The sequence below is a fragment of the Lepisma saccharinum genome, chromosome 8 (assembly GCF_977018435.1).
Source record: "Lepisma saccharinum chromosome 8, izLepSacc3.1, whole genome shotgun sequence".
Classification (NCBI taxonomy): Eukaryota; Metazoa; Arthropoda; class Insecta; order Zygentoma; family Lepismatidae; genus Lepisma; species Lepisma saccharinum.
Genome location: NC_139236.1, coordinates 52,036,942 through 52,064,451, shown reverse-complemented (window position 1 = coordinate 52,064,451; position 27,510 = coordinate 52,036,942). Strand labels below are relative to the sequence as shown.

At 38.1% G+C, this 27,510-nt stretch overlaps 1 protein-coding gene across 5 annotated transcripts in view; it reads right to left on the bottom strand.

The window, feature by feature from the left end:
• LOC145990997 (protein-associating with the carboxyl-terminal domain of ezrin-like) overlaps nt 1-27,251 on the bottom strand; it is a 59,199-nt gene extending 31,948 nt beyond the window's left edge. For 2 of the 5 annotated variants that reach the window (XM_083126643.1, XM_083126647.1), the window contains exons 1-5: nt 25,996-26,136; nt 23,211-23,428; nt 17,268-17,453; nt 12,966-13,057; nt 393-562 (exon numbers count right to left, since the gene is read on the bottom strand). In XM_083126643.1, coding sequence (XP_082982769.1) covers nt 393-562; nt 12,966-13,057; nt 17,268-17,453; nt 23,211-23,390 — 628 coding nt within the window. In that variant the 5' untranslated portion in view covers nt 23,391-23,428; nt 25,996-26,136. Of the gene's footprint in view, nt 1-392; nt 563-12,965; nt 13,058-17,267; nt 17,454-23,210; nt 23,429-25,995; nt 26,143-27,233 lie in introns of those variants that run through there. The other 3 variants (XM_083126645.1, XM_083126644.1, XM_083126646.1) reach the window with 3 other exon arrangements.
• Between the last annotated feature and the right edge of the window lie 259 nt (nt 27,252-27,510).

Below are 27,510 nucleotides of genomic sequence, written 5' to 3'. Positions count from 1 at the left end.
ATTATATGTTATTTATACTGAATTCGTAAAATTATCAGTAATTTTACTGATATACTTACAGATTGATTGCTTGAGTTGAGGTTTTAAGTTCACTTTATACACAGCAAGGCTAATGAGGACTGGACCTACAGTTATAAAGTGGGCTGCGAATCACTATGTGCCTCCACCAAGAATAAAAGATATAGAGTATCAAATTATCTGTACCATTCCTACTTCTCGACTAAAATATTTTTAGAAAGTGTGTTAACAAATTTGAGGCTACTCCAGTTTATACCAATATTAATGCATTACATAGGTCAGGGATACAGGCAGGCATCAGATGACATTAAACATGCATTTTTGTTGTTCACTGAAAGCCCATCTTTTTTTTCATGAAATTTGCCCTGTCTTACCATCACTCCTCTTCCTCAGTACTTCCTCGACCAAAACTCCAAATGCATATGCATCTATTGCTTGTGGTTCTTCTATCTTTAACTTTTCATCATCTTCTTCAGGTGCCACAGCCTTTTCATACCGACGTGCACGAGTATTTTGCAGATATGCTGGGGTTAATTCCTGGAAACTGAGAAGAGCAACATTTAAAAATAACTTCTAATATGTACATTTTGCTAGTCTAAACTCAACTGAATAACCTGTGTAGATGTAATATTACAATATACACAGTCTTTGTAAATTAGCTCCCTGCTTTTGAAGTGACATAACTACGGACATACTTGAGGTTTAATTACAGATTCTCTATTCACAAACATCATGTCATACTCCAAGTTTATGTAGCATTTTTTGCAGCAGTTGCATTGGTGACAGGAAGCTGAATTTCTCGATCAGCATGAACTGCAACGATTGACTGATTGAGGATGACCAATTACATGGCCAGCAAGGTCATCGGCCCTTAAACAGATGCGATTTCTTCATATGGGGATTTATATGAAAGGAACATAGAAGAATTGAAAACCAGAATTGCAGATACCTTCATCCAGGTCAACAGGGACATGCGAGCCAAGACCTGGGCTGAAATTGATTATAGAAGGTGGGAGGGGGGGGAGTCCCATGCTGACACAGAGCACTTGTATTTTTTTCACCTAACTCGGACAGGTACTGAAACAGTTGTTACAAGCTACATATCAGTGTACCAATTCACTAAAAAGCTACACAATCTTATGATCAGGGATTGTTCATTTATAAAGATCCAGTATAATGCCTTTTGGAAGTAGTCTCATTATTAGGATTGAGCCGATACCACTTTCAACCGATACCGATACTTTTACAGATTCCCACCGATACCGATACTTGAAAATTGCAAAAATTAAAATTTGTTCAAAATATTGATCAATATTGGTGTGTAAATAAACTTCTCCAATTTTATGTATCAATTTACGAAGAAATTTGCTTTAGGATTACATCAGAATATTATGTAATCACAAAATATGGTTTATCGTGCAAAATTGATGCAAAATAAAACTAAAATTTGAATTTTGCATAATTTCCAGGATAATTAGACTCTGCGAAACTGTCGCATGGCATTCTTGGAGACCCCGTGAAATACCAATATGCCGGAAAAGTATCAGCTGGTATTGGTAGATGAATTCCAACTGATACTTTCCGATACCGATACCACTGACATCGACCGATACTGATACATCGGAATCGGTTCAGCCCTACTAATTATCATGAGATGATTTCTAGTAAAAACTAGTAGATTCTTCTAAAAAAACAGCAAAGAAAATCTAGATGTAGATTACATAACTATAATGATTAATCTGTAATGATCGCCATGTTAGCCAAATTTTATTCATATATTGGAATATATTATATTTGTATGCTTTCAAGTTAATTTCTTGCATAAAATTATTTATATTTGATTACTTTTCATAATTCATGTATATTATGTTCTATCTTACGTTATTATATTAATGCGTATTTATACATCTAATTCAAGTTATAGGGGCTAATAATTATGCCAAATAGTATCTGCAACATTTTGAATTACTTCTTTCAAATACAAGATGGCTAGAATTATTTCTAGCTTTCACGCAAAAGTTATTGTTGAAGCACATGTTACATAGATTTCTTCCTAATATCGATATTTCTCAACAATGGACAAAATTGAAGTAATTTAGTTTTTGTTAAAAATCTGTAAACTAAATCTTTAATTTAATCATTTTATGTGCAAAGGGCAAATATTAATCACTTTATAAAATCAGTTTCGATATTGTTTTCCTAGTTTAATATTATAACATTAAAGTACAAAAAACTTCCCTTGCTTTCTATAATATAGCTTTATCTTATTGTCTGTTTATGTGAGGATTGGGGAATGATGATACGTGTAAATGGCAAAGTCAAAAGTTCCAAGTTGGCATTCTTAATTGTTGCAAACCCTAACCTAAGCTTACTATCACTAATTAGCATTGATCAGACACATAATTATCAGTTTTTCTTGTAATATTTTTATGATATGAATCTGTTATGCTGTGCCTCACATCTGAGGTAAGCAGATCAGGTCTTGCTGTCAACTTATTCAGTCGTGAAAATGTTTACTTATCACTGGCTTCAACCGAGCAGGACCCAACATATTATTTATTTTAATTGGTGAAAATAAGTATGTAATACGTGCAATTCAATATTAAAATTTTCTGACATTTTAATTTAAAGTTAATTTAAAGTTTTTGAATTTGATTTGCTGTAATGTGTTGCAATTTGGTGGATACCTTCCAGGGAGATTGGGGATCATCTTAATCCCGATCCCTGGGTGAGAACTCATGGTTCCAACTGACTAGCCGGAGCAAGGAGCAGAGTGTTGCCAATTCGCATCTTCAGATCTAGGAGTTACGATTGTGGTGACACGTGGCAAATCCCTATGTAATGAGCTCTACAAATTAAAAAATGTTCACAGTTTGTGTGGGCTTAACACAGTTTATTAAGTACAGTTAGTTTTGCAAGCTTCAGGAAGAATGAAATTTTGAGCGTGCATGTTGTTGGAAAAAAAAATCTTAGAAGAGGTACCTGTAATGTAACTTGCAAATGCAGTAAAAACATATTGTAAAAAAAGTTGTGGTGTGTGAATGTATTTATTTTTTCTTCAATCCCCGACTGCCTTCCACTAAACTCTGCCTAATAAACCTATTTCTACTGAGACAGACTGAAAGAAAGGCATGTCCTGACAACACATGTTGCTGAATTTTCATATCAACAAGTTTCCTGTTTAAGCATCCAACTACACGTTGTAGAGTAAAACTTAAAATCAATCTGTACTCAAGTATCAGTCTACTTTTACGCACTGAAGACAATTTTTTCTAAAACGCAACTGTGGCTAGAAGGTAGGAGCATATGTACACAGGAATTCGAAAGAAACTCCCCCCCTTACGGTTATGCAACCTGGAATTTTATATCGTCTAGTTTCGCCTGGTAGAGTAGTTCCCGAGAGGAGCAGTGTTTCCAAACCTATAACCGTAGTGTTTCAACCCCGTATTGGTTGGTTGGTTGTTGATTTGGTATTTTAAGTCCACAATGCACAGTATGACTAATCGGGACTGGACCTACAGTTTAAAGTGGGATCCGAACCACTTTGTGCCTCCACCGGGACCCCTTGATTACAAGGCGACGACGCTACCACTACGCCATCCAAGCCTGTATTGCTTCGTAGAAGACGAAACCTTCACGTAACTTCTTCATTCGTGATTTACATTTGGTTTACAGACTCACATTACAGGACACTCTTTTCCTGTATTGCATGTTTTCTGGAGCATTTATTTTTCCTTCTGTGGAGAAAATTCTGTTATTATTTTACATCTTATTTTTCGCAGCTTCTCTACCATTTATTGGCTAATCGCAACAATGAGGATGAATGATGACTCGATGAAATTGATAAGAGGACAGTCATAAAGGAACCATGGGGAGCTAGATTCATATTTTTTTTTTACTAATATCTTTCTCTTTTTTTACTTTACTTTTGGCTAGTCGCAACGATGAGGATTAGTGTATGATAAAATTCATGAAGGAACACTCATAAACAATCATACCCAGGCCGGGACTCGAACCCGGGAATTTCGGCAGCGAGATCAAAAGCCGACGGCTTACCACGCTCGGGCACAGCGGCGGCCAATTATTATTAGTGATATTGTCTCAAGTAGTGTATTTTTCCACCGTATTCTTTCACACAATCATGAAAATTAAAATGTTAAAATACCTGTCTACGTTGTTTTTTTTAGCTTGCAATATAAAGCCCTACTGCAAGAAGCCAAATTGTGGGAATACGAAACAGAACCAAGTTAACATATCTTGGCCGTGGAAAGTGTTAATAGAAAATCTAGAAAAGAGCCATTTAACAGTTGCCTGATTGCTTTTCCATTTGTTGTATGGGAAGAATTGTCTGAAATGTGTGTGTAGTGGCAGGCAAAAGAGAACACAAAGATCGAATAGAGAGGCAACACTGTCATTGTTCTGCACTGCACAGACCACGCGTCTCGTCGAGTGGGCGGGGCACTGTGGGTGCGAGTGAGCTGCTGTTGCTTCTGCAAAAAGAACACTCACAAACAACTGAATGACGCTCCGCTTAAAATCTAGTCAATCGAGAAAGGATTTGTTAGGGAAGTGAATTGAAATATAAATGCCAGAATTTGGTCTAAGCCTATAATGGTTACTAGCAATAAGAGCTGATCAATTTTTACATGTGGAATTCCGTAATGAACGAGGCAACAGGCCGCACTCCACACCTTTAGTCTGGTAACACTAATAAATCATCTCATTATATGTGTTCGGTTATGCTGATAGTCATGTTTAATATATTACCTTCAAACATAAACAATATCATGGACTCACTCAGAGGCAGAATTCAATTTTACGCTTTACTTTCCTGAAGATATTGTAGCAATATAATCATTCCGCTCCATTTTCGTATTCTCAATTGAACTCGCACTATTTTTTCCAGAAGTTGAGCCCCCCCCCCCCCTCCCTTCTCCCACCTTAAAAATTCTTGGGTGAGAGGCTACAAACTATACTAAAACTGAATTACAGACAATACTTTACGACTCAAAGTGACGTGACCTAGAACGTAGTGAAAAATCACTGGTGCAAAATTCAACGTAATGATGATAAAATGAAGGTAGGAAAATGGATGTGCTAGAAAGTTTTACATACATACACACAGTTAGCTCCGTGTAGAAGATATTTCTTCACATTTTTCTCACCTTGGTTTCCTTGAATTCACGAAACTGTAAAGCCATGAACGCGTTAACCCCCTATAATCATGGAGTCCCAGGTTCGATTCCTGTTGGAGACACAACTGCCTAGTGGTTCGGATCCCACTTTCAACTGTAGGTCCCACTTCGGGTAGCCTTTTTGAGCATGAAATGGAATTAAAACAAAATTGGAACACGGTAACCCATCACAACACACGCGCAGAGAGCGTTGAACTTAATGACTGACAACTACATCGAACTTTCTGCGAAGCTGGAATAAGGTCTATTTGCCATGCCACATAGTGTGAATTTTCAGTCTCGTGGTGCTTTCTATACGAAGTGCAAACAAGTTATCTAACAAAAATTCAAATGTGAGGGTGAGTCGAGCTATGTTTCATTCAATAAGACTCTTCACTTCAAACATATTTTGCTCTATAGCTGTCGATTTCGAATGGGCATCTAAGACTGGTTGCTTAGCGGACCGGATTTGGAAAAAATCACGGACTGTCATAGTTCCAATCACAATACAGACATAGCAAAAATTGATCGCCTGAAGATGAGAGAAGAGGTGATCTCTTGATATGTCTCGAAATATATAGATAGAATATATAGTCAATCAAAAAGAAAAACAATGGATAATGTCCAATTAAGTATAGAAACGCTGTTAGAACCGGTGTTCATTCACAGAGCAGAAGGGTTATTTTGACAAAATTCTGTTTCCCGGCTGGCTGCTTCGGAGAAGAGGGCTTTGTGAAGTTGCTGCTTCTTGCCCAAGCGGTAGACCTAATTCGTTGTTTGGCCACGAGTTCCTTCTTAGGTAAACGCGGCAACAGAGGATCAATGCCATAAAGGTGGTTCCCGCGCCGGCTGAAAGAGCGACGGGAAATTAAAGAACCATTGTCACTAACTTCAGACAGACATCTAATCATTTCCTTAGGTTTCGAAGCTGATCCGAAGGGACAACAAATACCAAAAAAACGACATGAATTAAATGATCGATTGGTCCGTCCTTCTGTTGATGGATGGCAATCCATATTAACAATAATAATCGTAAGCTTATCATTAAAGAGTCAACAATCAAAGCTAATACGCATCTATTGATCAGAAATTACTAGAGGGTTAAAGTTCTTTTTATACCTCTTGTTATTTTAAGTCGCTCTTCTGCCACTTTCGGCTAATGAGGATGAGTGACGATTAGATTAAATTGACACCATGATACCAATACTGAAGCCGTGACTTGAACCCGGAAATTTCGTGGTATCGGAAGTGGACCATTTAACGCGCTTGGCCACCAAAGAGAACCTTCTCTGCGGCCAAGCGCGGTTAGTGATGGACTAACGATCCAGACACCGAATGTTCCGGGTTCGAGTCCCTTCACAATCTAAGACATAACACTGTATCAAAACTTCATTCCCCTCCCCTCCACCTCAAATTTAATACTCAATCTTCCCAACAAAATTTCCATGCCAATTTTAGACTTCCTGTTGATATTGCTCCCTCCAAAAAAGCAATGTAAGACGTAATAGTAATACACAAGAGTTGGGATTCCCTGCCCCCCAAAATAATTATCAATCCAGCTACCTGAAAATCCCACTAACTTCATTAATCGCCCACCATAATTTCCCTATCAATCTAAGGCCTAATATGTAAGAGTTGGATATCGCCCCCCCCCCCCAACCAATATTACTTATTACCCGTAACAATTCCCCTGACAATCTACAAATTACTATTTGTATAACAGCAATGGCTAATTGATAACGTAATTAAACTTGTTCCCTGTTTACTCAGTCAAATTTCCATCACAGTCTGCGCCATAATGCCCCTCCCCCTGGGCACCACTGATTTAGAACTGTGACAACGTGATAGGTGTAATGTAACTAATAGTTAAGTGTTAGGAATGGGTGCATGTGTGCTGCGCATTTGAATTTCATGTGAATCATATCTGTCAATAATGTGAATATTAATATTATAGAATATAATATAATGGTGCAGGTGTGTGAAAAAGTAACATTGAGCACCAAGGTATCAATAAAAAAGAATTGGAAACATAAGTTGCATATGGAGATGTGTGCAATTAGTTTGTTCTGGGATGTAGCAAAGAACATCGGTTAAACCGTGCGGGGTTTCAATACTGTGTCCACCCGCCGTTGGATTCAAGCACTGCATCTAGTCGACGAGGCAAGGATTTCACGAGCAGATGTTTGGTCTTCTCCTTAAACTCTCCCAAACATCAAACACGTGAAAATGTTTTCGATTGGGAGACTTCGCTGGCCAATCTACTCTTGAAATTCCTGGGGGCTGATTAAACCAGGTGGTGTTCGCTTTCGATGTATGGACGCTGCTGTTGTCTTGATCGAAAGTCACTTGCGAAACCTCATCTTCAAGGTGTCTCTCTCGCATGCTGGGAAGCGTGTGGTTTTCCAGCACTGCGATGTATTCCTGTGAATTCATTCTCGAGGACACTTCCACCAATCCACCTACTCCAGACGAACTGATCCATCCCCACACCGCCACGGATATCCTGCCACTCCTAGCATGGGTAGAAATGTTCTCGGGGCCGTAGCGAGTGTTGTTGCGCCTCTAAACATAAACCTGACCATTTTCGTCAGACGAAAATACTTTCTCGTCGCTCAAAATTACGTTCTGCCAAAATTCTTGAGGAGCTGGTAAATATTGTAAAGAAAACTGATCCGTGCTTCGTGATGGAAATGCATCATTGCTTCTTTCTTTGCCGCTCGACGGTGCCGAACTGTTGCAGCATGGCACTCCAGTTTCAACTCTTGGCGAATCTTCGTTGTAGCCATGAAGGGATTGCACTCGCTCATCTCAATGATGCCTGCATCTTCTTCCCTGGTTGCCTTCCTCGGCCGGCCTTTGTTGGGTCTTCACTTCATTCCTTGGTCCCCTTCTTCCTCGTAACACCGAATCCAACGCCTGACGCAAGAATCGTCCACACCAAGGGTCGTAGCAATCTGTAGTGCAGCAGATCCGCCGCAAGAACATGCGGACTATCTTCTCTCTTATAAATTCCGAAAGTAAGGCATGATGAAATGATATCGTAAAGGAACATTCGGACCGAAGGGACATGCTGCACGTGGCACATGCCTCTTGAAAACACCTTATCATTGGTGCATGTAGAGTTTCACGCCCATTCCGGTGCAGAAAGTTTCATTTTATTGGTTCCGTTGCAAGTGGCATGCTCAAGGCATAGATACGAGTAAAACTGCTGCAAGATCTCGAACGAAGTACCCACCGGGGCTCGAATTAAAGCCAAAGCGTGGTGGCAAAAGGCAACCGTGAAGTTACTGCATCTGAGATTTACGTCAAGCAGGGCCTGCATGGTGTGTGCAAAGAAACTCACGCTTGCTTTAGGAAATAAGGATACTATTGAATCAATGCAATATAAAAGAGTATATACCGTAAAATATACATTATTATTGACTCATACATTCCCTGAAAAAAATGCATTGTTTTCTCGCACATTTCTGCCCGCAATGAATATAAATGTATAATCTATTCAATTAAGCAGGTGCATGCAGATTTAAAAATATTGATAAGATAATTCAATTGAATTGAATTGAATTGTTGTTTTTTAAGTCCACTTTGTGCACAGAAAGGCTAATTGGGACTGGACCTACAGTTTATAGTGGGTTCCGAACCACTATTTTCCTCTACCGGGTATCGAACCCGGGACCCCTTGATTAAAGGTGACGACTACGATTGCGCCATCGGGGAGGCCCTAGTCCTCTTACGGAGATAATTCGTTCGGAGCAATAGAAATGCCCTATCAAAAGAATTGGGGAATATTATTTTCAATGTGGATATTCTTCGGAAAATATGTTTCTAACAACAGTTAACCTAAATAGTGGGGACTTGGGGTGAGAGAGAGAGACGGAGTTGGAAGAGAGAGAGAGAGAGAGAGGAAAAGCACACAATTTTCTGTTCAGTGCGAACCTTTGGGATTGCTTTTTCCTAGCGCACCAAAAACACAATACGTATAACCCAAATACAACCCAAACCTTCAATGGCAAAATTGTGAGTCAATCACTCAACTGGAATAAAAAGTACGGATTTAAACCTAGGCCAGAAGATAGTTATTGCGCTACCATGTGCCATTACAAAAAAAATCCACTTTGCCCGCAAGAATTGTCATGCCTGAGTGATATGTAGTTTACGTTAGTTGTGAGAGTTGCTTCAATTCCATTGCCTGCCAAGAATAATGATAGCGCTGAAAGCATAAAATACAGAAATGTGCATGTTTGGCGAGCTATGAGAAAAGCAGATCCTTGTGTTTTCTTTTCAAAATTTACTAATTTTACGTCAACTTTTACATATAGCCAATGGCGACAGAGGATGAATGATGCTTCAGGGAAATTGATGAAGATTGAAGAAACAACGAAAAAGAAAAACTCATTATCAGAGGCTAGGACCAAAGAACCCTGGCTACGCAGCATGTTATGATATTTAAGTATATCACGGATTGCTGCTAAATCCATTCCTAGATATTTGTAATGAATGAACCCCCGCCCCCCTCCACGAGAAAAAGAAATACTATAGGATGTGAAACATTCACAATGTAATTGCATTACTTTACATCGCTCTTGGCTGTATTCCAAATGTAGTAAGAGATCAGCGATAAGTTGGATTTTTGTTTTTTGTGCCAAGGTATAAGTGTATTTGAGCGCAAGGGGCTACCTATTTCATCATTTATAAAGAGTTAACTTCGTCGTTACACTAGCACCAGGCACAAATGCATCAATTTCTATTTCGGTTATTTTACATCACTCTTCTGCCTCTTGAGTTAATCGCGATAATACGGATGAATTATCAATTTATAAAATTGTGACGGGACAAACTCAGTGATACATTCATGCCTGACCAGAGTTCGAATCTGGAACATATGACCTCGCTTCGCTAGAAAGGCTGGCAGAAATGTATCGGAAAAGTGTAGGAGCACCAAGAACCGGTTTCACCCAGCACAGACAATGAAATCATTTACAGCGACTCTCTGTGGCAGTGTTGCTCGTCACCCCCTCCCCCTCACTCGCAGATAGCATAGCCTTCTCAGCACCCAACTGCTGATGGAATAGTGGAACCACAAGCAAAACAACCTGCGCTTGACTCACGACTCCTGTGCACCGTACCACCCGCGAGGAGGGGCGGGGGAGAGTGGACCATGCTTCCTTATGGCCCGAACTGAAGGGAAGAAGGGAGATCTGCGCGGGTACTTTTCGTCCCAAGGATTTTTTTCGTTGTGGTCGATCTATACTTTTCGTTTTAGGCATATTCCGACTGGAAGGTTTCTGGCACCCCTCCGCCCCCCCCCCCCCCTTCCCACCATGGTTAATAAATGAGACCCTTGCACTTTCAAAACCCTTATCGCAAGAAAAAGCTGGCATCAATTTTACACCACCATACAATAAGATTTACACGGGAAACATTTCCTAACATATTTTCTTGATTCGGACTAAGGGCAAATTAAAAATAGTCAAAGAATTAAATTACTGAAAATATGGAAAAGCGCGATACCGAAATCTGTAATGAGTGCGAAGGGAAAATCGAGAAAAGGAAAAAAAAATAAGTATAAAAGTATTCGAATAACCAGATTAAGAGAGAAAGTTATCACGGCTCGAACAATGCAAATGAAAAAAAAACGGGAATACGAATTGAAATATACGACAATCGGAAGTAGGCTGAAGGAAGCAAATTTTAATAAACGTGGAAAGAAAACCTAATGAAAGGAGCGCTGGTTCGATTCGCGACGGAAGCTCATATTTGTTGTTCGAATCCCACTCTACACTGTATGTCCAGATGCATTTACACTTAAAACAAACTTCGTGGAACTTTTTCCAAATCAGATGTCGCCAAAAATTTAAAAACAAAAAGAATAACTCTGAAGGAAAAATGCCGAAAGCGTTATTGCAAAAGGAAAAAAAAAATTTTCACATATTCGTTCGGAAGTGGTAAAAGAATAATAAAAAACTCAAGCATAAATGTTAATAACACTTGTTATTATTACCAGAGACATTCTCAAAATAAACTTCTTGTCCGTTAAAATCAAATCAAGAGGAAAGCAAGATCTCCACCCGGTCGCGTGGCTAGATTCAAGAGTTGGAAACACTACGCTTCTCGCGAGCTGCTATTCCTGGCGAAACTAGATGATATAAAATTCCGGGTTGCATAACCGTAAGGGGGGGGGGGGCGTTTCATTCGATTTTGAGTGTACATGAAGTAAACCATCTTACATAACTAACTAACTAACTCTCTAGCCTTCTTAAACCCGAAGGTTCATGGCTGCAGCAACACAGGCCTTCCATCTTTCCCTATCTTGAGCAAGATCTATATACTCTTTACCATCCCTACCGATTTCCCTTAGGTCCATCTCAACGTTGTCCCTCCATCTTCATCTTGGCCTTCCTACAGGTCTCTTACCATCAGGTTTCCCAACAAGAATCCTGTAAACTCCTCTTTCCTCTCCCATTCGTGCCACATGGCCTGCCCACCTAAGTCTTCTTGATTTAATTATTCTAATAATATCTGGACATGAATATAAATTATGTAGTTCTAAATTATGTAACCTTCTCCACTCACCTGTCTCCTCATACCTTTTAGGTCCAAAGATTTTCCTAAGGATCTTATTTTCAAATACTCTCAATTTATGTTCCTCTTTCAATGTAAGGGACCAAGTTTCACATCCATATAATACTACAGGCAAAATTACTGTTTTGTATATTTTAACTTTTAGTTTCTTAGATATTAAACGAGAAGACAAAAGTTTATGAAGAGAGAAGTAACATGCATTTCCTGAATTAAGCCTACTTTTTATTTCCTCTTTAATATAATTTTCATTTGTTAATATTACTCCTAAGTATTTGAATTTGGAAACTGGTTCAAACGAGTTGTTATCAATAATTAGATTTTGATTATTACCTAACACTTGGTTTCGGCCTGTAAGCATATATTTAGTTTTCTCTTTGTTAACTTCCAAACCTATCTCTTTAGCAGTTTTGAAAAATATTTTAGCATTATTCTTAATTGTATTCACATCATCCCCCAGTAAGTCTACATCATCCGCATATGCTAACTGAGTCACACCATTTAATTTTAGTCCTTCTTTAGTTCTTTTACCTTCCTTACAGCATATTCTAAGGCAAAATTAAAGAGCAATGGAGATAATGCATCTCCTTGTTTTAACCCATCATGAATTGTAAATTTGTCAGACATATTAATACCCACACGAATTTTACTTTCTGTTTCACTGGTGCATATTTCTATCATACTAACAAGCTTCTTAGGTATTCCAAACTCTACTAATATATTATACAATTTATCTCTTTTGACCGAATCATATGCTTTTTTGAAATCAATGAATAGCTGATGGACATTTTGATTATATTCCCACTTTTTTTCAAGTGTCTGTCTGATGTGAAAAATTTGATCTGTTACGTTTAAATCCACATTGATAATCACCTATAATTTCATTAGCATATGGTGTTAGTCTTGTTAAAAGAATGTTAGACAATATTTTGTATGTTGTTGAGAGTAGAGAAATTCCACGGTAATTATTGCAGTTCATTTTATCACCTTTTTTAAACACAGGAACAATTATGGATTCTTTCCACTGTTGAGGGATTTCTTCTTTATTCCTTATTAAACAAATTAATTTATGAATTTGACATATTAAATTAACTCAGCTGGTATTAAATCAATGCCAGGTGCTTTGTTATTCTTTAGCCTTTTAATAGCATCTTTAATAAAGTAAGTTTTATATGTTACCATCTGAATGCTTACCTACATAAAAACTCAAATCCACCCAGTTTCCATGTACCATCAGTTGCTATATAAATTGCAGCTCTGCATACATTGTTGTGGGATACTTGTGCCTGCCAAGGAGAAAAAAAACAAAATCAAGTGAAAAATAAATAAACAGTACACTGTAAAAATATAATCCAAAAGTTGTGTTTGGTTTCATTTCAATACAAAATTTAAAAATAAATAAGTTGATAATACCAAATTAACATGAAAAAATGTCAAAACATTGAGTCTTCTGTGTCTCTCATAATAACTATGAAAAATGAATGTTACGAATTTGCTATACAGTATCTTTAAATACTGTTTAATAGTATTTTTGGTCATTGGTGACACATGCCTAATCATTACTACAGGAACATACAGTGGGCCTTCATATATGACTTTTGGGCAGAGGTGTATATTCTGGGTTCTCTAGGCTATCTGCGAAGCCCAGGCTCCGAAGATGAGAAAAAATCGATCGGAAAATATGCACAAAATTGTTCATTTCAATAAGAAGATGATGGCGTTTCAGGAGTTGGCACACTTGTTTCTTACAAGTTGATACACTGATTTCTTATGAGTTGACAATCTTGCTCGCTTTCTTAAAGCACGCAAGGAGTCCGGTGAGTTTAGGATGGCAGTCTTCTAGCATGAATCCCATCAGTGTTGCAAACCCCCTGTTCCCAGCGTGAAATCTTCACAGGAATGGGGAATTTTGGAGCAAGGAAAGGGTTTGTTTATGACAGGAAATTTCTCCCTCTGGGCCAAACACACCACTTGCAGACAATTAGGAGAAAAAGGGACAGGCCCCTGACCTCTTCAAAGATATTCCTTGTCTTCAAAGGACAAGAGTAGATGCGGGGGTGAGGGGAAGTTCTGGAGTTTGCTGACTGTCTGTTTATGGTTTATGCTTATGACCGCACCTAAAAATAACCAAACTGACAAAGGACAGTGTCAGCTGTCAGGTACTCTTGTTCTGTACTTCAAGCAGAATCACGTTGGGTTCATTTCCTTGGTGCACCAAACTTTTTTTTCTTTCAAGGCAGGTCGCTGTGTAGTGTGAGGAGTGAGTGCGTGGATTATATTTTTGTGAATGATAGGTGCTGTGTTGTGTAGTGAACTAAATGAATGACATAATTAACAAGCAATTTACTTGGCTTACGTATGATTCATTGATTTGCTTCATTTTACTTTGTTTTTTGTGCTACTTTTGGCTAATTTGCAATGGGAATGAGTGATGATATGATGAAATTGATGAATGGACACTCACGAACATCCATGCCCAGGCTTTGATTCGAACCCGGAACCTCTGGCGTTGTAGTGCAATGTGCTAACCACTCCACCACGGGGGGCGGCAGCTTACGATTGAGGATAAGCTTCAAATCCGCTGTTGAATTTTCGATTTTAGCCAACTTTGTGGACAGAGAGAGGGCTGGTCCTAAAGATTAATATGGGACCCGAACCACTATGTGCCTCCACCGGTTATCGATTTCGGGACCCCTTTGCTTCAAGGCGATGACATTGCCACTATGCCAACGAGGAGTCCCAAAACTACAACTTGTGAAGATATGTAGGTCTCAGGCACTCCAAAAGAAATATACAAGGTAAGAAGTTTGTTATATATTTTATTCTCGCGTCTAGGCCTACATAAATATTTCACAATATTTCAAAATCCCGAGAAACCAACAAGAAACCATTCCCCTCCCCACAATCAAACCTTTTGTCCATTCGAACATTATGATATAGTGAGGTAGCCCAGATTTTGTACCCAGTATACGCCACTGAGTTTGGGAATTTCTTAACCAGTCAAAAACCTCTGTAGCAGCTTTATGCAGTACAGGTTCCTGGAGACAGTGCCCATGTCTGTCACATACATTACATTCAGTCTTCAGATGTGGAAGTACCCATTACCACATTCTTTATTTCTATTCTTGCATCTTCATGCTCTGATAGCAAATTGATTTTGATTGAGATTTTGGTAAGTTAATATTGCTTTACTGTATCAGAACCCATACCAAAACGAATACAAAATATACATGTCCTATAACACACACAACTGTGAGCAGTGGCAGCAATTGGGTTCCAAAACTGGGCAGAAAAAGGGGGGGGGCAAGGACAATTTACTTTCCCTAGGTAGATAAGGTCTAGCATAGTGCAGGGGCAAAAATGACAAAAAGTGGGGGGCACTTTTCGCCCATGCCCCTCCTAATCCCTGCCACTGACTATGACTAATTATTGACAATAATAATTGCAAGTAGTTGCATCAGTACTGATGCTTCCCTTCTGTTTTATGCACAGTGGCTTTATAGTTATTACTTTTTTAGATAAATAAAACAAGGGTTCAATAAAATAAAAATGTGTTTGCAAGAGACTTTCAAGAATATATTATTCTGCGAAGTAATGTGCTTATTACTCATCATTCTATGAAAAAAAAAGAGAAAAGCCAACTACATTGTACGTAAAAACATGAAACATTACAAAATGTTTGTTGCAGTGAATGTAAAAATAAAGTATTGAAACTAAGGTTCACAAATCCAAGATAATAACAATAAGATAATAAAAATTACTGTGGTTCTTTCTCTTTCTCTCTCTCTCTCTCTCTTGAACACTTAATATCCGTGACAAAAATATTGAGCCATCTGTTTACGTGCTTGTAAAATTGTTCTCCGTAGATAAAAAAAAGTAAAATACACCTCATTGGAAAGCTTCAAGTATCTATTCGGGCCTCCCCCATGGCGCAGTGGTAGCATTGTAGCCTTGTAATCAAGAGGTCCCAGGTTCGATTCCTGGTGGAGGCACACAGTGGTTTGGATTCCACTTTAAACTGTAGGTCCAGTCCCAATTAGCTTTAGTGTGCCTCACTACAGCTACATGGTCTACGTGTGGGAATGCTGGAAGTGCGTTCTGTTGATCCGATCCAAAACATTGCGGCAGTGTAAAATAATGAATAAACAATTTGTCATATTATGAATGAAATACATTTTCTTTGTATACTTTAGTTTTGTTACATTTTCTAGCTTTATATCCAATCTTTATATGAACGTCATTTTCTCCGTATAATTTTATGTCACTCATTTAAATAGAGTAAGTGCAACGATGAGCACGATTTGATGAAGGCAATAAAATAAATATCTTACCAAATATTTGAACCCGTGACTGCAGGCTTCGCTGTCTCCTCTGTATATAAAAAAATAACGTGTCTGGGATGTACAGCAACTTCATAACAAAGGAAAACAGGAAAGAAAAAGTGCATGTAAGGGATCTTATGTATGTGTGCGAGTTCAGGCAATAATTCATGGTTAGAACACAAGAGTGATAAAGAAAATTTGCATTCGTCAATTACAGCATCTGAACAATGCTTCCCTGTGCACAACAATTTGCTTTGTAACCAAAACTTTCAGCTCACTTTCCATGTCAAAGCTGCTGGCTGAACACAGAGTTTCAAGGGCTGCCGGCGGCGTGTGGCAACAAAGTGCACATCAACGTAGCAACGAGATGGAAAACAAGCGAGCCGGTTGTCAAGAAAAACAGTTCTGTTTGTAGTTTTCAAATCGCAGAATATGAAAAAAATTTGCTGAATATAAAAAAAAAAAAAAAAAAAAAAAAGACATGGAAATTTGATTTTTATTCTATGCTCATGATTTGGATATGCTTTGATCGCCATAGGGTTCACCATTGCCAAGATTGGAACACTGTTATTAAACATGAATTGTGGCTGTTCCACAAATGAGAGCAACATTATATATGGCTGACAAGCTTCAATCACAAGAAATTTCAATTTTTTACAAGTGGTTTGCAAGAAGCTACACACAATTGAATTCGACTTACATAAGAAACACGAAAAACTACACTTTTACTAACATTTTTGTTTGAATAGAGGACAGACAGAGCTAAAATCAATTAGTCTTTCTTTTGTCTACAAGTAGACACTTCTATCTTTCCAATGAGGTATATTTGACTTTATCCTCCCACGGAGTACAATTTTACAAGCACATAAACAGAGGGCTCAATATTTTTGTCACGGATAGTAACTTCTATTAACTACATCTCCTTTCCTGGATCAAACATTAGTATCAAGTGTTTTATGGGTGACACTGTACCTCTAAGAGAATGACACTAACTGAATCAGTAGACAAGTAAAATATAAGAACTTCAATTACAATCACTATTAATACAGGAAATCATTCTGCTGCTTGTAAATCATCGATTACAGGCAACATGCAAGAGTAATGAAATACTCGTTATTTTTTTTAGTGAACATTACAAAATTTGCAATAAAAACATAAGCATTTTGATGCCCACCTTTTCATGTAGAAAAACAAGTGCTTTCAATACACTGTATAGCCCTGAACAAATCTGCAGAGTTGATTGTTTAGGTAAAGCCTGGGACAAAGGTTTTACTTCCTCTGTTGCAAGATGAAGGCAGCTGTTCTTATACCATGTCCTGATGTATCTGACGATGCATGGGTGCCTATATATCATAAGTCGCTGCAACAAAGAGAAGAAAGGATCAAATAATAACTATTCTGTGTGAAGGGTTTATTCATATGTATAAACTAAGACAATTTGAGTCACAGTGTGTGTGCATGAGCTAGTGCGAACATGGTTCTTCAGCACCTTCAAATTGGGTTAATTCGAACAACACTTGCGCTACTTCAATATATCTGGTACAGTAAATTGTGTGTTCTCATTTGTTCACCCACAAGATCAACACACTCAAGGATTTGCGGAAGTTATGTCAAGTGTTGGAATGGTGAAATGCCCTTGTTCAGATGTGCACCAGCTTTTTAAAGGAAATAAGTAATCAATAAACTAAGGATGATTATGACTTAAAAATTATCAAGAAATGATCTATAAAATAATCTACAAATTCTACAATGACTTACAGAGTAACTTTAGATGTTATAACCTGTCAAATTAAGTCCCAATATGTGTAGATCGCTCCGGAGCACTTCCTATTACGTCATCCTCCCCACCACTCTTCCACACGCTGATCTGGCCTTGAGAGTACCAGTGCTGCCAACTCAGCAAAATTAAGCTAAAACAAATCTGACAAACGACTTTCACTGTGTAGCATGATGCTTATATTATGCCGGCTTATATTATATCACTGGTTCATTTTATTTAATTCGGCCTTTGAAAACGCGTGGCATGCGTGGATAGTAAACTGTAGTATTTTCGAGCACATATATATATAACAAACAGAAACTACAGGGCAAATGACTTCATTTTCTGAATGCGACATCGAGCAGTGGCCTGTTTTTTTAAGCCGAGTGGGGTGGGGGTTCTTTTGTTTATCCTACAACAATCACTATGAGAGGGCAATCTGATAACACGCTTGCCTGTGTTTTTTTTAAAGCATTGAAATGTTCTTGCTCTTTGCTCTTGGCTGCATATTTTTGAAATGCAAGCTCCTCTTTTATATCTTATCTATATCAGTATGCAAACAATATTTCACTGTTGTTTAACCCAATCTTTCTTTATTTGACATCACAACTGCATGCACTATTTTCACCCCATCTGACCCCATCATTCGTGTGGAAGAGGTTCTTGTTTTCGGAGGCATTTCTCTGCTGTTGAAGTGGTGTGTTTGCGTGTGAGAACAATGGTGAGTGCGTGAGGCAAATTATGTGACTGTTGTCTCTGAAAATCAAATCATGCCGGGTCCAACGAAATCCACAATCTGCTCTGGAAAGCCCCTTAGAGGACAGGCCAGTGAAATTGTTTACAATGTTGCAACATATTTGCGAAATCAGAAGGAGTTGCATAAACTTAAGTATAATCTTGTCGAGTCCACAAGCACTGTCACGGGAGTATCTAAATGGATGGTTTCTCAAGTTTTAAAAGAAGGAAAAGAGGAGTCTGCGAAAGGTGATCTGAATTTCTGTACTCTGACAGCTAGAAAACAGCCCAGGAAAAAGCAAATACAAGCACATGATTTTGCTAAAGGTGCAATTAGGTGAAAAATCCACGAATTTTACACACTAAAGAAAGTAGTTCCAACATTACGAAAACTCACTACAGCTATAAGAGAAGATGACATATTAGATTGTAGCAGTGAATATTTACACTGACTCTTAAGGTATATAGGGTTTAGATGGAGAAAATGTTAGTCAAGAGAAAATAGGGGTAACTGAAGCTATTGGAAAGGGGCCACGTCTTATTATCGTCCATGCAGGAGGGGAACTTGGGTTTGTTGATAATGCTCTATTAGTGTTCAAATCAAAGCAGAAGAGTGGAGATTATCATGATGACATGAATGACAGAAATTTTTCAAAATGAGTCGATGAAAAACTGTTACCTAATCTTCCCGAAAACAGCATTGTTGTCGTTGATAATGCTAGTTATCACAACGTTCAAATCAATAAAAAGACATCTATGTCTTCACTTAAAAGCGACATGGTACAGTGGCTCTCAGTGACAGACAAACCTGCAAACGAAACTGAAATTGATGCGGAGAATAGAGTTAAAGCATTGTGGAGAAAGAACGAAAGGCAATGGTACTTAAAAATTCAAAGTGTACCTTATGCGAAAGAGTATGCGATTGACACGAAATTTAGAAACATGGGGCACACCATAATACAACTTCTGCCTTACCACACAGACTTAAATCCCATTGAACTTGTGTGGGGGGAAAATCAAGGGTAAGGCAAGGGAATGCATTTCGGATTCACTGGACGCAAAGAAAGAATTGCTGCGAAAATTATTTAGTGAATATTCTGTACAGAAATGGATAACTGTTGTGAACACGTGAAAGAAATTGAAGATTCTTACTTTGAAAGAGACGGACTTATAGACGAGTGTGTAGATGAACTGATAATTGGACTTGGTGAAGTCAATTCAGACACATACACAGATTCATCGGTAGACACAGGCTCGGATGAGTGGGAGAGTGAAACTGAAGAAGGAGAACTGGAAAACATTTAGAAGGTGAGCTCAATTCTATCGTTTATATATTTCTCATTTTTCTATAATTTTATTTCATACATTTCTTACGCTGGTAAGAAATATCCCTAATATAACTTAATTAATTTAAGGTTTAAAGGGAAAAAATCAAAACGTATTTAGAATTTAGTGTAATCAATAGGTAGCGTAGGTGAGGGGATACTAATTTCATGCTTTTCACCTTCAAATTTCGTTGAAAATCCTCAGATCATTCCGCTCCCTCCAGGTTGCAACACTGCAAACCAACGTCGCCACGGAGAAGGGTGTGGGGATATGTGGTGTGAGGTGCACAACAGCTATTTTCAATGGATTGCAGCGTCTTGTTTTTAAACTTGTCAAGTTATAATGTACAAGCTTGAATTCTTCATAAATGATGTGTTTGGTACTTTTAACTACTGCACTAAGTAGGAAAACAATTAAGTGCCTGCAGTAATCTACAATAGATGCCTTTCTGTGCATGGATCAAATTAAAAGATGGATTCTCTGTTGTAGAATTTTGACAGTAGGAAATACCATTAAAAAGCAAAACACACATATTTCGGAGCAAAATGCAGTTATTTTTTAAAAAAAATAATTAAAAATTGTAATAAAGAACTGAAAATGTCCAATAAGCCAAGAATGATAAAAAATGTTAAGAATACAAAATAATAATAATAATAATCTGTCATTGGATTTTGTTTATTTTACACCACTCCTCTACCCTCTCCTGGTTAATCAAATAATGACAGAAATAAAAGTGCACTATTATGTATTTAAAAGTAGTGAGAATGGTTCATATACTAAAAAAAGTGCAATTAAGAATAGGATTATAGCCTGCTGGCTACTTTCTTCATTAAAATGATATCCTAAAGGAGGCAGTGTGTGGACCTCCCATATGGACAGAGAAGAGGGATTAAATTCATGACCACAGTCTTCTCCAAGGATGTTTGGTTAACTGCAAGACCGTGGAGCCTAATCTTTTCTAAGTGTAGAAACTGTTTTGTTTTATTGTATTTTTCTATGGCTAGCAAGTACTTAAAGGCACTATGTCAAGAAAGAAGGCAAGTTCCCAGTACAGATAGTCAAATTTGTATTCATACAGTCAGGACCGGATTAACGTATGGGCAACTGGGGCAATTGCCCCAGGGCCCCCAACAAAAGGAAGCTGTGAAGGGCCTCCACCAAAAAAATATTTTAACCAGCTGGCTATGCTTGTGAAAAATTACATAAGAAGTTGTATTTTAAAAATAAAAAAAAACTTTAATATTGTCGTATGTCTACACCCTTCTGGATTCAATTGTAGCACAGCTCTCAGTCGATCTGTTTGTAGATATCTTAAGCTCAGTATACTTTATACCATGGATAAAAAGCAAGAAAAGTGTGTCTACTATAATTGTTAAGCCTTTGGGAATTTTCTTGAAGAAAGTGTAGTTACTACAATTTCCACAATGAACCTGTCGGTAATTGTCCAGTAGGTGGACCGTGCATATGTAGTGACATATTTACTCTTAATTGTAAATAATATCATTTATAATAAATTATGTACATAAGTATAGTCTACTGCTCAGTTCTCTGTTTCCGTCTGAACCCCCTTAATATTTATTACATATTGTATTTAGGTCTAGGAATTAATTCATGCGGTTGTTATGCACACATTGAAGCTGTACTTCAAACACAAAATACATAAATACCTTAAGAAAAATATTGTCCATCGTGAGCCACCACTTTCGCCCATCTGTCAGGCAAGTTACGGATTCCATGGTGAAAGAAGTCCTCATTCTTTGAAGCGATCCAGTCAGAGACCCATTGTTCGATATCTTCTGAAGAAGTGAACCGCTGTCCAATCAAATCGTTATTCATGCAATCGAACAAGTAGTAGTCCGAAGGAGCAACGTCTGGTGAATACGGCGTGTGGGGTAAAAGTTCCCATCCGACATTTTCTAAATAGGTTTTGACCGGTTTTGCGACATGTGGGCGAGCGTTATCATGTTTAAAAATAAGTTTATCATGTCTGTTCTCCCATTCTGGTCGTTTCCTGGCCAGAGCTTGCTTCAAACGCATTAATTGTCGTCAATAACGTTCTCCATTAATAGTTTCACCCGGTTGCAGCAGCTCATAGTACACCACACCTTTCATATCCCACCATATGCACAGCATAACCTTTGCACAGTGAATATCTCATTTCGGTTGTGATGGACCTGGTTCACCTGGCTTCACCTAGTCCTTTTTTCGTTTCAGGTTCTCGTAATGGATTCACTTCTCATCGCCAGTAAGAATGCGATGCAAAAAACCCTTTCTTTTCTGTCTTTGAAGCAGAAATTCGCAAATGGTTTTTCGTCTTTCAACGTCTCTGTCTTTCAATTCATGTGGAACCCAATGTGACATCCTCTGAATCATTCCCATGGCTTTGAGGCATTTGGAAACTGTTGTTTGATCAATGCCTAATGCTTCTGCAAGTTCTTCCTGCGTTTGACACGAATCCTGATCGAGCAATGCTCTCAATTCTTCGTCTTCAAATTTTTTTGACTGTCCAGGTTGCTCTTGGTCTTCCAGGCCGAAATCACCACTTCTAAACCGTGCAAACCACTTCTGACACGTTCGCTCAGCTAGCGCATGGTCACCATACACTTCCAGCAAAATACGATGACTTTCGGTAGCACTTTTCTGCATGTTAAAGTAATGAAGCAGAACACCCCGCAAAACACTTTATCTGGCACGAACTGCGCCATGTTCAGTTGACTACAAAATGCTGTTGTTTACGCGTCAATCAATTGCCCTATACTACGAACGATGCGCGCTGACAGGAGTTTTCAACGCATGTGTGGATACACGGAACTGTGGGACGATATGCTCGTTATGCCATCTCTTGTCCAGGCGCACGAATTAATTCCTAGACCAAATAGTAATGGTGTTCACTCTTCATAATATACTGCAGACATTTAGATGCAGAATTTTACTGCTGCTACAGTGATACAATTTTTGTCCTGTAACTTTATTTTACTGCACTATTCTCCCTTCAAAACCTATTTGCGATATGTTCGATTGTGAATGACTACTGATTCTAAAATCAGGTCTACCATTTCAACTGCTTAAAATTGGTGTTTAACATATTGAGCTAATAAAGCTCCTAGTAAAAAAAAATATTAAAAAATGGGGGGCCCTCACAAAACATTTTGCCCAGGGGCCTCCACAAATCTTAATACGGCCTTGCATACAGTGAAGTAGAAATTCAGTCAAGCTGTACAATACTCAACTGCATCTGATTCCTGCCAAAATAACCATTCCTCAAGTGTAAAACTGCACACATCCTTCTCTACTAACCTTGGCCAATTGTTGTAATGGATTGTTTGCTTGAAACTGTCCTCCAGACTGACCAACAAATACAGAGAGTGGAGGACTAGCACCACCAACAGAGGCTGAATACAATGTCCAGTTATCAGTGACCTCCACAGGCTTTTCATCTAACTCTAAACCATTCAACTGGCTTCCTTCGTTTCCCATCTTTGCATGTTACCTATGGAAATCCTTCCATAGTATTCCTGCAATTAAACATGGAGTAAAACAGCAATTAAAATCATGTGTGCAACTTTCTTACAACCGAATTGAAACATGCCTAATAAACACAGGAAGGTGCAATTTTTAAACCTGACTATGATTTTCACAAAATTTAATGAGAGTTTATACACTATAGAAATATGTATTTGTACATATGTAGGGTGGCCAGACGTCCTCTTTTATCCGGACATGTCCTCGTTTTTAGGCGTCTGCCTGGCATCCGGGCAGATTTTTTTAAAAATCGGTAAATATACTCCTTTTTTGGTAAAATGCTTCCACCCATAATGATCAACCAGGTGTTATTTTACATGTAAAGTATATCACTTGAGGCATGATAAGTATTCTAGCAATGCTCATTGAGCACCTGCGAGCTCAACCACTATCATTTTGTCCAAATGAGCTTTCAACGTGTCCCAGACTACAGTTCCTTTTCAATTCATACATACGCGACACAGAAACGCGTAATGAGAAATTTGATTATTAAGTAATATTTATATTTACGAAATACCAAAGTGCCAGCGTCCGTGGTTGAGTGGTTAGCACACAGTGCTACGATGCAAGGGGCACCTGGTTCGAATCCTGGAACTGGAAAACAGTGGCAGATCCACAAGTAACAGTTGGTAGGGGTGGATTTCAGTTGGGTATCTCACCCCACAGAAAATCAATTCCAACCTACAGTTGCTCTAGTCTATACAAAGTAGAAGAAGCACTATAAATAGGAACAATATTGTTTTGCAAAAATAGGTATCCAAGGCAGGAATAGATTGTTGTTACAGTAGACTCACGATTATCCAAGCTAATTGGGATCGAGATTACCTCGGATACGGAAAAACTCGGATAATACGGAGATAATGTGCTAATAGGTTGTAAATGACGAAACAACACTTAAAACTGTATAGTAATTATTTATTACTAGTACAACATAAATGAGAAGATTACTTTTTCCACTTAGAATAGGCCTACACAGACTTAAACACCACCGTAACAATCGGATACACTGACAATGTAACGAACACGTGCAGCGCGGACGGTGACTTCACTACATATACAAACAGGGGAGTGCGTTATGAAGCGTGATGTTTTCCAACAACTCCCTCGGTTAATCGTGAGTCTACTGTATATGTTGGAAGAAGCACATTTTATATATTTATAATGGTAATGGCAAATGTGCTGCAATTTTTTGCAGTGTCCTCTTTTTTATGTCTGTGTCCTCGTTTTTCGCCATGCCCTGTCCTCCTTTTTGAATGTATGTGTCTGGTCACCCTATACATATGACTTCTTTCCGAGTTAGATGGAGATGAACTTGTAAAAAAATGATTGAAGACATTTCCTTTATTTACTATAAATCAAGTGTTGTGTCAATGAGTTGATAGTGCTCTCATCAAAGAGCACAACTATGTTTGGAATTATTTGATAATCAAATACACATAATATGATCTCTGACCTTGAATAAATCATAACATGCCATCTCAAAAAATGTCATTATTACATGATTACAAACATAGTTGTGTTGCTTGTAATATGAACGGTACATCCTTTGATATTTCATTGGTAGTTATTTATTTCAACTTCTTTGGCATAGTATTTTGACTGTGGAGCGTTTTATACTTCTTACCTTAACGTAAGTTGTTTACGAATACAATGTGTTTCGTTTACGTGAACTGATTTTACATTCATTGCTAGAGTAAAGCCATTATGTTCTTGGTACCAGTTTCATAGATCAGAGACACATTAAAATTGGATATTTTGTGTTTTGGATGGTTCGTACTTACCAATTGTGTATTGTGAAACATAGTTCAAGCTGCCATTATGCTTTTTACATGAAAACAAACACAATTTTTCACATTCTGAGTGCTTTTTTTTTTATTCCTTTTTTCACTTCCGGAACACACAATATGACTCACATTGTGGGTATGCAGTGTTTCAACCTTCTTCGCCAAAAAATACCTACTATCATGTTCGTCACCTGTGGAAATTATAATTATGCACGGGTAGCTGATGGATAGCCCCACGAACCATACACGGATAGTCCCACAAACCACTCACGGATAGCCCCACGAACCATTTCCGATAAGGTTAGGTTAGGTTAGGTTTGGTTACGTTAGGCAAGCATAGTACAAAAAGGGGGGTTTGAAACAGACAGGGGCTTACGTCATCAAACGAACACAGCATCCGGTTGTCGTAGGGCAAGCAGATGAAAGCAATGGCAATTGTGCATCGGTGAGATATTTATCTTGAAAAATACATGATTTCCCGGTTAAATATATTCCACAATGAAAGAAAATACCTCGACGAAAGTTGTAAACCTTGGAGAAACTCATTTCCGTAAGTAGTTTCTTGTGTAAAATTGAAGAAATGTGTCTCGGATGTATGAAACTGTTACCGCGTTCTTTTCCATATCTATAGTCCTTTTCGCACATTGCTACAATACCCGTTAACGTGTTTGCAAGCAGACTACCATGTTCAGAAATGTATAATTTTCCATGTCAATCGTCCGAGTACCGGGTTCGGTCCATCACACTTACTACTTATTGTTATGTATACTACTTACAGCTTACACTACAAAGATTGGCTACTCATTTTTACTCTGATTATTGTTATAATTATATGCTAAGCTGTTAGTTTCTCCTTGAAAATTGTTACTATTTTAGAAAACATTACAGAAGTAAACACATTACAGAACAGAACGAGAACAGACCAGTGTTGCCACAATCTGTAAGCACAATTTCCCTTTCCAAGGGGTAAAATTTCCCTTTTTCGCCCATTTTTTCCCTTCATCTAAAGAATTATTATTATTATTATTAATAATAATAATAATAATTAAATATTATCGTTGACCCATGTTCGTATGTATGTATAAAATGTTAATCAATTTAACTTTTAAAAGCTACGACGCCAGGGTTACCGGGTTCGAATCCCGGCCTGGGCATGGCTGTTTGTGAGTGTCCATTCATAAATTTCATCATATCATTACTCATCCCCATCTTTGCAATTAGCCAAAAGTGGCAGAAAAGCGAAGTAAAATAAACCAAATCAATAAACAATAAAATCAATAACTTTTAAATGTTTTTTTGGAAGATTTAGATTTTATTTCTAAACCAAGCTAAATTTTTTGTTTTGAGATGAAAGCTAAAACTATATTATAGTTGGCAACTGAAGATTTTCATCAGTAAAAAGCAAAAAACACACAAACAGAGATTGGATTTAGGGAGGCCAATGCCCCTTGTCTTCATCACACCATCAGAAGAAAATTAAAAATATTCTACACAAATAGTAAGGCGCACATATGAAGAGTTTGTGGGGTCGGTTAGCACATCGCGCTGCGACGCCAAGGGTCCCGGGTTCGAATCCTGGTCGGGCTTGGTTGTTTGTGAATGTCCATTCATCAATTTCATCCTTTCATCACTCATCCTCATCTTCGCAAATTAGCCAAGAGGCACAAAACGCGAAGTAAAATAAATTAAATCAATCAATCAATCAAAAGTTTGTGGGGAAAATCACATTTTTGTGATCCCCAAACGGTAGCCAGATGTGGGTCAACCCAAATTCCACCCTTCCTCTCAGAACAAAGTATACGACAAAATAATAAAAAAAAAAAAATAAGTTCTCATTTTCAAAACTGGAATCTGTTATAATGTTTGATATAATTAATGTTTAGTCTGCCTTAAAATTTCCCTGAAAATTCGCTATTTTTCATCGAATTTCCCTTTTCCCTTTTCACTTAAAATTAGCTCCAAATTTCCCTTCAAAAAGGGAAATTTCCCTTCATGTGGCAACACTGGAACAGACTACAGAAAACAATTTTGCACGTAGCGAGAGCGACTAGCGAGCGAGCTTGCGATTGTAAACAAAAATCGATATTCCATTTTCGATAGTAGGGTTGAGCAATGGGAGCAGGGCTTGGTGGCGAAATGTTTATCGGTGTGCTTTTCAATCGAGACGATACATTTCCAAAATCCCGACTACAACGCCTATCCCGATGTTCGGGACGACAGGTGTGCACAGGGAGGAGCTGATGGGGCTACAGACCCTCCCGAAATTTTGAGAAAATTTTCAAACGAAAGCA